The sequence below is a fragment of the Mauremys mutica genome, chromosome 8, assembly GCF_020497125.1.
Source record: "Mauremys mutica isolate MM-2020 ecotype Southern chromosome 8, ASM2049712v1, whole genome shotgun sequence".
In the NCBI taxonomy this organism is placed as follows: Eukaryota; Metazoa; Chordata; order Testudines; family Geoemydidae; genus Mauremys; species Mauremys mutica.
Genome location: NC_059079.1, coordinates 105,223,626 through 105,238,656, shown reverse-complemented (window position 1 = coordinate 105,238,656; position 15,031 = coordinate 105,223,626). Strand labels below are relative to the sequence as shown.

The following is a 15,031-nucleotide window of genomic DNA, read 5'->3' as shown; positions in this document are numbered from 1 at the left end:
TTTTGGAATTCTTGGAATCCATTGAAAGAGCTTTTGGTAACTCTCCTAGGTACAATTCAGACCGTGGGACCACTGGACCGAGAATCTACGTCTCACTATTGGCTGACAGTGTTAGCTGTTGACCGAGGTTCAGTTCCTCTGTCCTCAGTGACTGAAGTTTATATTGAAGTCATCGACATCAATGACAACCCGCCCCAGATGTCGAGACCAGTCTTTTATGCCTCTGTCATGGAGAACTCCCCACTGAATACCTCTGTCCTTCAGCTTGATGCCAGGGACCCAGACTCCAGCTCCGCAGGGAAGCTGACTTTCCACATCGTAAATGGAAACCCTCAAGGGTTCTTCACCATTGACCCTGTCACAGGTAAGGACTAAACAGACTCAGTGCCTCCATCATGCACACGGAGCGTTGCAAAGAGCATACTCAGTGCAGGAGCGAGCACGGCTGCTAAATTACAGCTGGCCTTTGATGAAGTGGGTCAGTTTAACGGTGACTCTTTCAGATATCCAAATCCCCAGGTACAATGTCTGCTAAGAGACCGATTGTCTGTCACGGGCACTCCCACAAGTGGTCACAGTCTTTATCTGCAGCCGAGTGGCTCTCAGAAAGAAACAAGGTTGTTTTACCTCTTTGAGAGCCTCAAAGAGAATCAAAGAAATTGTTTTTAATATTTACAATCAACTGCCCCGCTGAGCAGTGTAAGCCAGTGGCAAGTGTATCAGCACCAGCAGGAAATGTCCTTTTGGAAGGCACTCTTTGGTTGTAGAATAGAATGATCTCCATACGACGGGATCAATCAACACAAATTCTGCTATACCTGGGGACTCCTCTGGTTCACCAGTGCTATTAGTGCAGTATTGACTCAGCCTGTTTCAGCCAGACTATATCTTTCATCCCAGCATTAGTTGCCAGATCGGTTAGAGCCTTCCAAAGCTCACTGATGCTTAGTGTAAACAGCTTCCCCAAACTATGAGAGTCTGACACGGGGCCAGTCTGAAAATGAAAGCTCTGCCAGGCCTCTCACTATATCAGCTCTTGGGAACTGGGGAAAGGAGGGCAAAGACTCTGAGTATGGGAGGGGGTTGAGGAAATGAACCTGGCATGTGCAGCACCACGATAGTGCAACAGGTTAAAGTTTTGAACTATGCTTACTTCCTTGCTCTCGGTATGGTACAGCAGCTGGATGTACCGAAGAGGCATGTGAACTAAAAGCTCTTGGCAATGGGTGTTGCTCATCAGTCTTTAGTAACCCTTCCCCTGGCTTGTTAAGAAGGGGGACTGGTGGTCTCCAGATGTTGAGATATTGTAGGGTTGACCAGGTGGGGGGAGGGCAGGTATGGTATAGTATAGTAAATGGTGAGAACTTCCAGGTTTCAATAGAGACTCTTTCTGTACTCCCTGTAAGATGGTACTGTATGTTGGCCACAAATGGCGACATGCTGGATAATGTTACATGGTGGGCTCTGGACTCCTCCCACCCATCTGTCTTCTTCAGCAACTGCAGCTTTACGTTCCTCTGCACCCCCAGTAACTATTCACTGGGCTAGAGAGTTGCAGCATCCAAACGAGCTGATTCACCTCTAAGGGAAATGTCTATACACAAACAAAAAATGCGTCACTCACATATAAGCCGTCTCCTATCCCTCTCTCTGTACTCTCCATCTCAGGGGTTGTGTGCATCTGATGAGAGGTGACCTTATCACCTGGTGGGAGGACACTTCCTTAAACTCAGAGCTTGGGAGCAGTGAGAGGACCTGCTTCCAAAATTGATCTAGCTTCCTTTCTCTTCCCCTTTACTTGCATGTCACCCAAAACCAAAACGATTGCCTGGAAACCCTGGCATGCACCCCTAGGTTTACATGCAAGTATCTACAGATATTAAAAAAGAAGGCATTGATTGCTGTTGCCAGATAAAGTCACAGCTTGTCTAAATTTCTGGCCTGTCGGCAGTTGATTGTTAACACAATGCTGATTTCACAATGAGGAAGGGAGCGTATTGGTTGCCCCACTAAAATGGCTTCAACTACAATCTTCTTGTGTCTCATCCTGAGGCTACCGATGGCTGAAAAGTGGTGGAAGGCAGAATGCTGCTCTTTGTCATCAGTGATGATTTACAGTGTTTTTTGACATGGGGATCTACTTGACCATCTCAGGACAGTGAAAAACCATCATAGTTGGGGGGGGGGAAACATTCACCAATGGGTGACTTTACCTAAATTTAAAGAGAGGGCGAAAGGGCTCAGAGAAGTTTCTGGCACCATGAAGCCTCTAGAGCTTTTAACACACTCTGAAGAGGTTTTTCCAATATTCTAGCTCTTCATTCTAAATGCTTTTTCAAAGGCAAAAAATGCCTCTCTCTCTTTCTTTACTAAATGGAGGAAAGACCGTGAAAGGTTCTAGAAGGGTTTAAATTCCAGAACCAGCAAAGCTCTAAAAGAGGTTATAAATGATCACTTCCAAATTCTACCACACTTACTCTGAGATCAACCCAACATTCAAAGACAGGAGACTATTTTGAGTGATTGAATTTGCTGAGGCAGAAGTGGCTGTGACTGGACATGACTGGGAGTCTTACTTTCTTTATGTTCTTCGGTTATGAGCTATGAGTAATTTCAAGTGAAAACCACAGAGTCTATTGTTGTTAGTCATGCAATTTTAGCAAATACTGAAGAGATGAGAGTCGGCACAAAGGTTTCAGAGTCATGAGCCAACAGCACACTCAGAAGGAACCTTCTTAAACTTGGAGAACACCACAGTCTAGGTCAGGGGTGGGCAAACTACAACCTGCGGGCCGGATCCAGCCCATCAGGGCTTTGGACCCGGCCCACAGGATTACACAGCAGGGCTAAGGGGGGCTCCCGGCCTGCCCTGGTCCCGCGCCGCTCCCCGAAGCAGCCGGCACCACATTCCTGCGGCTCCTGGCGGAGGGCAGAGGCAGAGGGTTCTGCACGCTGCCCTCACCTGCAGGCACCGCCCCCCCTCCCCGCCGCTGTCATTGGCTGGGAACAGGGAACCGCAGGCGAGGGCAGCGTGTGGCAGAGCCGCCTGCCTCACCCCACCCCCAGGAGCCACTGCCGGACATGCTGGCCACTTCTGGGATTTGACACGGGGCCAGGGCAGGCAGGGAGCCCCCCCCTTAGCCCCGCTGCATAACGAGGCTGTGTGCCGCTGCCACCCCGGAGCCACTCGAGGTAAGTGGTGCCAGGCCGGAGCCCGCACCCCAACCCCCTGCCCTGAGCCCTCAACCCCCTGCAGGTCTCAGTGTGGTTCCCTGTGGACAGAGGGCCCCCTCCCCCCAGTTGTCATTTTGCTGGTGGTCTCAGAGAAATCAAGAATGGCAGGGGCCACCGAGGTTACACTCCACCTCCCAGTCCTAGAGGGAGGTTCCTCTGTTTGGAGTTGAGACACACTGGCAGACGCAGCCCACACTGCAGCTGTTCTGTGGAGCGATAGGAATTCAGTCTCTTTAAGTCAGTCTCTCAAGCCACAAGGCTTTACAGGGAGCAGAAAGGGCCCCCGTGAGACTGACCCCTCAACAAGGGGCTTCCCCAGACAGCATAGAGCTAGCATAAGGGACTCAACCCTGTCCCCCCCCTCGGCTACCTGAGAGAGGGTGACGAAGGGGGTAATAAACAAAAGGTTAATAAGAAGAGGGAATAAACCCAGCGAAGATGAGAGCTTCCTGCCACTGGCCATGGAATATCCCCAGCCCAGCCCAGCAGATGGTACAGCAGATTTTTTGCGAGACATAGTCTTAGCCGGAAACGTGTGCAGACATCTACATTGGATTTGCCTAGTATTCAGAAGTCATTCTTTGACGTAAATTGTGTTCCAGCGTATGGGGAGTTTGCAGGTGGCGAGGGGGTGCTGTGGAGGGAATTGAGGATGTCGGCGTTACAGGGTGGTTTCGGTCACTTGTCCTGTAGACAAGGAAATGTAGAATACATGGGATCCACTTTGCCTCAGAAAACTGGTACCTTCTTCCCTTTCACCAACTACTCTCTCCGCCAGTTTCTTTTCCTCAGGAACATCCTCCACCTCTGAGCTCTCTGCTACTACTGGGTTCCTGCATCCGGAGGGGCTACTGCTTCCACAAACCCATTTTTTTCCCTGTGTGTTTCTTTCCATGGAGGGAACCAGAAAGACTTGCAGAGATGGCTCCCCTCCCTCTTTAAACCCGAGTTCCTCCTTTCAGGAGACCAGGGCTGGGAAACATGCCTGAATGCACTCTCCTTATCCATCACCTATCAGCTGGGCTCCCAGTATGCAGATTTAAGAGTGCTTTGAGACATATGAGCACCTTATTCTCAGGGAGGAAAAGGTCACTTGCTGCTTTACTGCTTTGAGCTCTAATGGGGTGTGGTCTTGTAAGTTAGTTACATTGGCTATAAAAATCCCACAAATGCCAACAGGAGACAGCTGGGAGCCTAATACCTGAGGATCAATGTGGTTTATGCTTAGAGGTATGCATAATTTTCTCCAGCTCTGCCTTTTCAGAGGCCATCCGCTACCATGGCATTCCCTATGACCTGCAGTAGCCGTGTGCCCTCAGATATGTCATGTCTTGTACAACACATGTAAAGCTTTGTCTTGGAGTAGGCGAGGCTGAAAGTCTGGCAGTGAAGCCGCCTGTCTGTAATGACTCTGCAGCAAGCAGCGCCTGATGACATGCTCAGCATGTCATCTCCTACAGACACAGTAATCAAGGTCATTTGTGGATCTTTAGACTTTGATTTTAAGAAGGACATCTGAGCAGCAACGTGCCAGTTGCTCATGGGCTGCTTTGGCATATAACATCCCCAGTCTTTTTCCTCCAAAAAAGGTGGCTCTGTGGCACAATGGATAGCGCATTGGACTTCTAGAGGTTGAAGGGATTCAAAAGTTCTGGGTTCGAGTCCCAGCAGAGTCACATTTTGGGGAGGGATAGCTCAGTGGTTTGAGCATTGGCCTGCAAAACCCAGGGGTGTAAGTTTAATCCTTCAGGGGGCCATTTAGGGATGTAGGGCAAAAAATCAGTACTTGGTCCTGCTAGTGAAGGCAGGGGGCTGGACTCAATGACCTTTCAAGGTCCCTTCCAGTTCTATGAGATAGGTATATCTCTATATATTATGTTGGGCATTGTTTTAACCCAGATCTAAGACACCTGTTTTCTGTTCCATCCCACTGAGCACACCATGCCCATCTGACTGTAAAAGATTTAGGAAACCACAGACTGTTCTAACATCAACTGTGCAGTGTGTTACATGATGCTGGCAATACTTGTGGGGTGGATTTTTTCTTTGTCACCTCTAAACAGAGGGCTGCATACAGTACTGACTTGCAGATGAGACTGGATTTAAAGTCCTTGTAAAAGCTGAAGCCAGAATAAGTCTTGGGTTTCTACCCTCATGCTCCTGCAACAAGCCTTTACATGCTTGGGTTTGTTCCAGCTGCAAATCCTTCGGCTTTTATTACCAGATCTCACATTCCTGAATTTGACTCTTGGAATTAGGAACTGGAGACACAAGCCAAAGAGGTGCTTGTGAAACCACCCCTCGCTCAGATCACCTTTGCAGTGACCTCCATTGACCAGAGCACAGGAGATACCTCTCTTCAAAGACAAACCATGGTTCTAAAGAACCCTGGAAAGCATTTGCTTCTTTCCAAATGAATTACAGCAGTGAAGACTATTCACTCATAATCAGGAATATGCAGGGCAGATCTGATGGTGTCAGGGGTGACCCTGATACCAGGGAAACCATTCTCATCATGGAAAGCATTCACTGCTGACTTCACTCAAAATGCTGAAATCCAGTGCAATCATAATCTCACTTTGTATTCTTAAAGGAACAGTACTTGAGGCTTGTGGAACTCACTTTCTCTGAGGCTAAGAGCTAAGCATGATTCAAAAAAAGGGCTGGATATTTATATGGAGAACAAGCACATCCACTGTCACATTAGATGGAATCATTTTACATTGGATAGACATTCTCATGCTTTAGGGAACAAGCCAACCATTAATGGGTTAGGAAGAAGTGTCCCCTGTATAAGGGACTAGCAACTAGAACCCAGGTCTGCAGAGCCTAGAGAGTTGATATTCCCACAGTGCCACTGGGCAGCCATGCAGAAGTATAGCCAGGGAACAGGGTGGAGGATAGATGCCACAGGAAGTACCACCCAAGAAATCCAGAGTGACAGTATCATGAGGCTTTCTGATTGGCCAACTGCACCTACTTAACCCCAGGAAGTTGTCTGGGCAACCACACAGATGGTGGCCTGCTGCAATGTCAGACTTCATCTGGTCTCTGCCTCCATCCTGACTTTGACCCCTGATTCCTGCCTCTTGATTCTAGCCCGGTACTGCCTTTCATCTCCAGCCTGACTCTGGCCCTGATTCCTGAAGACCTCAGCCTAGCTGTGACTGCTAGGCCAGACTGCCTGCACCCTAGTCCCTTACACCTGCTGGCTAGCTTTGTCCAGAATTGTCTACTGAGGGGTGGTTCTTGAAGCTTCCCCTCATGCAGGTGGTGCGGGCCGCTGTCAGAGAGAGGATGCTGGAATGTATGGACCCCTGGTTACTTCCAATGTCCCCATGTTACTACTGGGCTAATGTCATCCCAGCTGTAACTTTCTAAGGACCAGTTGCACAGCCCTTACTCACCCGGGGGAAAATGTGTTTTCCCCCATCTGGAATATCATATTATTTCCATATGAACTGTCTCAGGCAGCCTTCCCATTCACTGCCCAGGCTGTGCCACTTCCTCAGGGGCTGGCAGGGGAACCTAGGCCTGCCCGCTAATCCAGGTTCCTGCTCAGGGACCCTCTAATCACCAGCTAACGTCTGCACCATCCCAAACATTGCTGCCCTTTCCCTGAGCCTTTCCCTACTCCAGCCCTATCAGGCTTCTGCTCCACCACCCTTCTAGGTAAACTCGTCCTTCAGGGCCAGGATCCCCGGACTTCCTCTCTACCCCGGGTCTCCTCCTTTCCCTCTCTAAGTCTGGAGAACAACTGCAGGCTTCCCCACTGCAGCCCCTTTCTGCTGTAAACTTCCTTGCTTTATACGAGCCCCACCTGTATCCTTAATCAGGGCTCGCTCATCAGGGCTCATTCTCCCTCAGATGTGGCCTATTGGATTACTTAATCCCACCTGGGCCACATTAACCCTCTGTAGTCTAGTGTGGGGAGAACATTCTGTCACAGAGAGATATAAGGAAAGAGGGGACTGTTAGATCATCTCGTCAGACCTCCTGTATGTCACAGGCCATTAACGTTCACCCAGTTGTCCCTTTAATGAGCCCAATAACTTGTGTGTGGCTAAAACATATCTTCCCGAAAGGCATCTACTCTGGATCTGAAGATGACATGAGATGGAGAATCCACCCTTGCCCTTGATAGTTCGTTTCAGTGGTTAATTGCCCTCACCATTAACAATTTGTGCCAAAAGAAAGAAAGAGGGAGAGGGATCTAATGAGGAGGTGAAATGGGAGAACAGAAAAAAAGGAAGAGGGTGAGGGAGGTAAGAAAGCACATGAGAGGGGGAGAAATGAAAGAAGGAAGGGGACAATATAAGAGAGAGGGGATTTCAAGCAAACTACCTCCTCCCTTTTCAGGACCTTGTGGTGAAAAGTTCAGGTGCCCTTGACCTTGGAGCTCCCTGTTTTAACTCTTTGGGTTCTGCTCTTGCCCGAGTTGGGCGTGAGGTCAGACCCCTATCCCCAGCTCTGCCAGCAGAAGCTGTTGTTTTCTGTTGCCTGATACCCGTGCGCTGTTGATTGCTGCTCCTGTTCCAACATGCCTGGCTTTCTTTTTCCTTATTCTGACAATGAGCAGGAGGCATTCTGTTGCTGCAGGCAGAAATGATCTGTTCCCATTGCTCAGCACATGGGCTCGGACAGGCTGCAAGCACAGGGCTTGTGCATTCCTGGCCTTGCAAACTTTTCTTCCAGTTGGAAAAGAACTTTAAAGCCGGTACAGGACCTGAGTTAGTTTGCGAGTGATCTTCAGGACCAGCCTGAAGATTATTCGGAGGAGGAGACGACCTAGGAGTAAATATGTTTGTGTTGGTTCTTGTCTGGGATTTTGTAAAAAGGCCACCCCGCTCAATGATTAACCTGGGCAGTAAAAGCTTGAGGGAGTTAACCGCTCTAATGGCATCTAACCTCCATGTTTTGTGCAGGGGCTGAGTTGACCTCTGGAGCTCCAGCTTCCTGGCTAGTCATTGTGCCTTTCCAAACAGTGACAAGGTACCTTTACCATTACTGAGCACTGGGGCAAAAACAAGGAAATCTGCCCAAAAACCCAGAGTGGATTTCAAATCCCTTTAGAGAGCCTGCTCGGTGGCCAAATGAGAAAGGAAAACAGCAATGATCGGGGAGGGTGCTTTTTTCCAGCTCCTAGGAAGAAGTGGTTCAAACAGCTGTGTGTAAACATCTCTTCAGGGCACAATAGCTAAGGGAAGTAATGGTTTTGCCTTCCACTCTCGCCCTCTGATTTCAGAGTGTGCGTAACAGAATGGCAACAAAGAAAAAATAGGTATTAATTCCATCTGGCTTCCCCTGAACTTCACGTCCGGTCTCAGCCTCTGGGGCTCCGAGTGCTCAGCTGCCGGAGTTGTGTGAACACACTTTGCGTTTGTGTGCCTTGGCAGGCGTGCAGCACTACAGCTCTGTTTGGGACTTGGAGCGATTAACCATTAACCACACGCGCTGTCTGGGCTCAAGGCAGGCTGGTTAACAAACCATGGAGAGGCATCACGAGCTGCGATTGGGCATGGGATGGGGGGATTACAGAAACAAGTCTGCCCTAGTGGAGCTTGCCCTGGGGTCAGAAAGAGAAGCCAATGCAAGAGGGACACCCTCCCCCCATTGTACACAGGAGTTATGGACATAAAGCAAAATCACCCGTGCTGGTGAGCAGGGTCCTCCATTATCCACAGGGAAGGTTTAGCACGGACCATGATACGTCCATCACAGAATGATGCTCAGTAGGACCGAGTCCACCCACTCTCTACTCCTTCATTTCCCAGCTACTGTGATGCTCAGCCAGAACCCACCACCAGCCCAGCCCAGAGAAGGATCTCAGGCTGGCCTCCTTTTTGTGACTAAGGGTATGGCTACACTTGCAAATTTGCAGCGCTGCAGCAGGGTGTGAAAAAACACCCTCTGCAGCGCTGCAAATTGCGGCGCTACAAAGCGCCAGTGTAGTCAAAGCCCCAGCGCTGGGAGCACGGCTCCCAGCGCTGTCCGTTATTCCCCACAGGGAGCTGGAGTACGGACAGCGCTGGGAGAGCTTTCTCCCAGCGCTGGGGCTTTGACTACACTTAGCGCTTCAAAGCGCTGCCGCGGGAGCGCTGCCGCGGCAGCGCTTTGAAGCGCTAATGTAGCCATAGCCTAACTTTCTACCAGTGTGACAAGGTGGGTGAGGTAATATATTTTATTGGACCCACTTCTGTTGGTGAGAGAGACATGCTTCCGAGCCACACAGAGCTCTTCTTCAGGTCTTGCAAGCTTGTCTCTCTCACCAACAGAAGTGGGTCCAATAAAAGATATCACCTTAGCCACCGTGTCTCTCTAATATCCTGGGACCGACATGACTACAACTCCACTGCATACGTTTCACCCATGTTCCCCCTTTCACATCCACTTACCCACCTGGCATCCACCCACCTCTCCCAGCTATTCACCCGTAAGCCATTGCTACAGGATTCAGCAGTCTCACCAGGCGCCATTGCTTATGACTCAGCATTTAGGCCCTGATTCAGTAAAGCGCTGAAGTGTTTTGCTAAATCAGAGCCTTACTTGTTCTCATAGATATATTTGTTCCTGCCTCAGCGTGGGGGGAGGCTTAGATGATTTCTTGAGGTCCCTTCTAGCGCTACATTTTTATGATTCTATGACAAGGGAAAAGATTCAAAGATTCCTTGATTGCTGTATTATTGCTTTTGCTCTTCTATCTCTGCTCAGATGTAGAAATGATGACTGGGGTATGGGGAGAGGGGGAAATCCATCATGTGTATCCAAACGTAGTCTGTTAAGCTACTCTTGCTATAAGATACATTAAGGAGGCCAGGTTTACTGTTTGAAATGCATCAGATAAATATTTCTAGTGGCACCTGCCACAGCTGCAGGGTGTTTCTCGCAGCCACATGCAATTTTCTGCTGCCTGTGGCACTTAGACACTTGTACGCAAAAGTACCTGTGACAAAATTTAAAACAACAGTATCCATCCAGTAAATGTATTAGCCCTTGGAGCAGAAACAGGATATTAAAACATTTGGGTTGTCATTTTTGACACCTCTGCAAACGTTTAATGGCATCTGATGCCTTCCACTCTCTTTTTAAAGGCAAATCCAACTGACAGCAGGTGGGGAAATGAAAGCAGGGATGATGAATTACATATCCGTTAGACAGACGGCTCCAGGCCCACACGACCACCCAGGCACACTATTCAACAATTAGTGTTCAAAAGTCCTAGGTCAAGCCTCAAAAATCATGAGATGAACTTAAAAATCACGAGTGTTTTTAACTATATATTTGGGGTTTACTTTAATTTGCTTTCTGGTTCCTGAGCCTTTGGGGTACACACAGTTGCATTTTCAAGCTTTTATCCCTAACTGTGAGGGCTAAAAACTTACTTTAAAAAAAAAAGACAGAAAGCTGAGATTCTCACATCATCATTCGACTCCAGGAGTTGGGGTTTAAAGCACCATGTGTCCCAAAATTTCTGATAAAAATCACTGGAGTTAGCAACAGCACCACACACATGTTCAGTAGCATATGAAAAATACATAGAGTCTATTCCCACATGGGATCTGTAATATGCAAGGTAAAGTCTAATCTTTCCCCATTTATTTTCAAAGGTACTTTCCGCATATGGAGATATTTCACCAGGAGTTGGCATTTGTGTAGCAGACAATGGATGAGATTCAGGGAGGCCAGCCAGTGGACACAGCTGCTGTGTAGTATGGTTACTGGGGGCAGGCAACCCTGTGAAACAATGTGGTTTTTAAAAGGTGCCTTTAGAATCATAGAATCTCAGGGTTGGAAGGCACCTCAGGAGGTCATCTAGTCCAACCTCCTGCTCAAAGCAGGACCCATCCCTAAATGGCCCTCTCAAGGATTGAATTCACAACCTAGATTTAGCAGTGCTCAAACCACTGAGCTATTCCTCCACCCCAATGTGGTTGTTAAGCCAAACATACACTTTAACAATGGCCTCATCTGGAATCTCTCAAACCCTGTGCTCTCCCACCTCTGCACAGCGGTCATGCCAATAAAGAGAGACAAGGAGAAGAGGACATTTTTGTCATGTTCATTATAAATCATAAATAATAATAATGCCTAGCTTTGCAATGCCAGATCTCAAAGTGCTTTTCAAAAGAGAGTGGTATCATTATCTCCATTTTACAGATGGGAAAACTGAGGCACACAGAGGGGAAGTGACACCCAATAGCAAAGGTGGGAATAGAATCCAGGTCTCCTGAGCCCTAGACCAGGCTACTAGGCCACACTGCCTTGTAATAGGGTGTGTAGTCTAATGGTTAAAGCAGGGGACTGTCAGACAGGCCCCTGAATTCTATTCCCAGTTCTGCCACTGACTTACTCTGTGACCTTTTGCATGGTCCTCAACCTTCCCTGCTTCCATTTGTCCATCTGGAATAAGGACATAATAATATCTACATTGCAAAGATATTAAAGGTGCCAAAGCACCTTCATGAATGTCTGGAAAGCTGTCTGGGATTCTCAGATGGAAAGTGCAATAGATTATAATTATGCTTACTATGATAATGCACTATCATAGAATCATAGGACTGGAAGGGATCTCGAGAGGTCATCTAGTCCAGTCCCCTGCACTCATGGCAGGACTAAGGATTATCTAGACCATCCCGGACAGGTGTTTGTCTAACCTGCGCTTAAAAAATCTCCCATGATGGAGATTCCACAAACTCCTTAGGCATTATGATTGGTTATTGTAAGTATTATTATTGGTCCAAATCTGAGGTCCTCACTCAGTGTTCACACAAATTCCCATTGACTTCAGTTGGAGTTTGCGTGAGTAAGGGCCCTCAGGATTTGACCCATAACGAATACATAATAAATCAAGCAGTGACTGCTGGCCACGGCAGAAACAGGGCTGTGACACAGAGTGCTCACAGGCAGGAGGCTGTTCATTGTCAGAAAGTCATGCATTATATATAAAATTTCCATCAGATGGAAGAGCTGGTTTTGTAAACAGTGCAGAGCTGGCAGCCCATCTGAACAGGATCACTGTTAAAACAGGCGAGGAGTCACCACCAGGATCCAGCCCGCCTCGGTTAGCTGCTTGTGAAATTCATAGATTCATAGACTCTAGGACTGGAAGGGACCTCGAGAGGTCATCGACTCCAGTCCCCTGCCCTCATGGCAGGACCAAATACTGTCTAGACCATCCCAGATAGACATTTATCTAACCTACTCTTAAATATCTCCAGAGATGGAGATTCCACAACCTCCCTAGGCAGTTTATTCCAATGTTTAACCACCCTGACAGTTAGGAACTTTTTCCTAATGTCCAACCTAAACCTCCCTTGCTGCAGTTTAAGCCCGTTGCTTCTTGTTCTATCCTTAGAGGCTAAGATGAACAAGTTTTCTCCCACCTCGTTATGACACCCTTTTAGATACCTGAAAACTTCTATCATGTCCCCTCTCAGTCTTCTCTTTTCCAAACTAAACAAACCCAATTCTTTCAGCCTTCCTTCATAGGTCATGTTCTCTAGACCTTTAATCATTCTTGTTGCTCTTCTCTGGACCCTCTCCAATTTCTCCACATCTTTCTTGAAATGTGGTGCCCAGAACTGGACACAATACTCCAGTTGAGGCCTGACCAGCGCAGAGTAGAGCGGAAGAATGACTTCTCGTGTCTTGCTCACAACACACCTGTTAATGCATCCCAGAATCACGTTTGCTTTTTTTGCAACAGCATCACACTGTTGACTCATATTTAGCTTGTGGTCCACTATAACCCCTAGATCCCTTTCCGCCATACTCCTTCCTAGAAGGTTTCTTCCCATTCTGTATGTGTGAAACTGATTGTTCCTTCCTAAGTGGAGCACTTTGCATTTGTCTTTATTAAACTTTATCCTGTTTACCTCAGACCATTTCTCCAATTTGTCCAGATCATTTTGAATTTTGACCCTATCCTCAAAAGCAGTTGCAATCCCTCCCAGCTTGATATCATCTGCAAACTTAATAAGCGTACTTTCTATGCCAGTATCTAAGTCGTTGATGAAGATATTGATTCATCGATTTAAAGGGCAGGAGGGACCATTATGATCATCTGGTCTGACCTCCTGCATAACACAGGCCAGAGAATTTCACCCACTAATCCTGCAACAGGCTCACACTAGAGCATATTTTTTTAGAAAGCCATCGACTCTAGAGCTAAAGACTTCAGATGATGGAGACTCCACCATATCCCAATGGTTAATTACTGTCACTGTTAAAAATGTGTGCCTCATAGCCTGGATTTATCTAGCGTCAGCTTCCAGCTGCTGACTGGGAAAGAGATTCTTCCCCTCCATAAAAAGGAACTTCAAACTTTTGCCCAAAATACTGTAACATTTAGAGATCAGTGTTCAAAATGGAGGAACAGGAAGCAACATTTCCACATTGTAAAACCACTTCTACTCACAAGAATGGGAAGTTTGCTAGTTTGAAGCCAGGAAACGTTCTCTTCCCACAGTCCTCTTGCTTTTTTCCATTCATTTACTTAAGGGGTAATGTCGGCATTGGAAACTCTGGCTCTGGCTGGCGAGTTGGAAGAGCAATTTGTGCCATCCCCTCCTATGAGGCTTGGAACTCAAAGATTATTTCTCTCTTGGCAGGTCTGATTTCCACCACTTCTCGGCAGCTGGATCGAGAACACAAGGCTGAACATATCCTAGAGGTGGGTAATGACGAAGCTGTAATTAGCTTTATTTACCTACCAGTGTTTCAAGTCCTCAAAGAACATTGCCTTGCAAGTTGGCGCACAGAGAAAGAGGCTCGTACCATCAGTTCCCAAGCGCTGGAAAAGATAATTAAATGTTCTGCTTTTTTTTCCTGTGTTGCTCCAAGTGCCAGCTGCACAATGTTTTTGAAAAGTGCCTCAAGATTTCCTAACGGAAGAGCAGAGAAACATGAGGCCTGTTGCCAAACCATGGGGAACAAAGGGTGGGAATTACAATTCTAACCTCTAACAACATAGACAATGATTCATTTGTAAGAGGTCAAGCCAGAGCAATTCACCCTTATTTGTCTTAGTGTATGACGTAATCTGGGCCCCGTCCTCAGCAGCACTGACCTGCCGTTGGATTGGAGGGAAGGGGGCCTCCCCAATCCTGGAACACAGCTGCAGCCAAACTAACCCCCAGTACAAGTTAGAGAAGGCACAGCAACCCTATGGGCCATTCCACAGCCCAGGATTGCCACTTGGCTCCTATGCAGAAAGGAAAGCAAGGGTGGTACAGAGCAACCTATGCTGCCTTTACATCACCAGGAGATTCCTCTACAGTAGGGCGATTCCCATGAAGCTAAAGGAATCCCCAGTTGCCCTGAGGAACCAGCCCCCTCCTCCCTAACAATAATGTTTAGTAATTCTAGAACACTCTACACACAAATACCTTTTCAGTGTCACAGCATCCCCAAGAGATCTGATTATACCCATTTTATAGAGGGATAAACTGAGGCACAGAGAGCTTAAGTGACTTGCCCCAAGACTTGGGGTGAGTCAGTATTAGAACTCAGAAGCTCTTGTCTCCAGTGCCAGTGCTCAGTCACATCAGTACATTTGTCAGCATCTTCCTTATTTCTAAATACTCTACAGTTCCAGGCGAGGGGGAATTTTCTTGCCCCTTTTCTATATTTCTGTGGATTCCACGGTCATTTGGGACATATTTCAGCACACTACCTATTCTGCAGTTTCAGGACCTTTGTGTTCCTTTTCTCCCACCCTCCAAGAGTTTCACAAACACATCAGTGAAATGGCCAAATCCTAAACAAAGACAAAGAACCTCCATCCCATTTGTTACAG

The 15,031-nt window shown here is 47.5% G+C and overlaps 1 protein-coding gene, 1 long non-coding RNA gene and 1 other non-coding gene across 5 annotated transcripts in view; 2 read left to right on the top strand and 1 right to left on the bottom strand.

The window, feature by feature from the left end:
- Window positions 1–14,520, bottom strand: part of LOC123376740 — a 31,554-nt gene extending 17,034 nt beyond the window's left edge. For 2 of the 3 annotated variants that reach the window (XR_006581918.1, XR_006581917.1), the window contains exons 1-2: window positions 14,303–14,520; window positions 13,652–13,900 (exon numbers count right to left, since the gene is read on the bottom strand). This is a non-coding gene — a long non-coding RNA (uncharacterized LOC123376740). Of the gene's footprint in view, window positions 1–5,688; window positions 8,023–13,651; window positions 13,901–14,302 lie in introns of those variants that run through there. The other variant, XR_006581919.1, reaches the window with a different exon arrangement.
- Window positions 1–15,031, top strand: part of FAT2 (FAT atypical cadherin 2) — a 67,469-nt gene that overhangs the window by 3,965 nt on the left and 48,473 nt on the right. The window contains exons 2-3 of the mRNA XM_045029001.1: window positions 50–364; window positions 13,845–13,906. Coding sequence (XP_044884936.1) covers window positions 50–364; window positions 13,845–13,906 — 377 coding nt within the window. The remainder of the gene's footprint in view (window positions 1–49; window positions 365–13,844; window positions 13,907–15,031) is intronic.
- TRNAR-UCU lies at window positions 4,826–4,910 on the top strand. Its single transcript is given in 2 exon segments — window positions 4,826–4,862; window positions 4,875–4,910. It is a non-coding gene; the product is annotated as a tRNA-Arg (tRNA).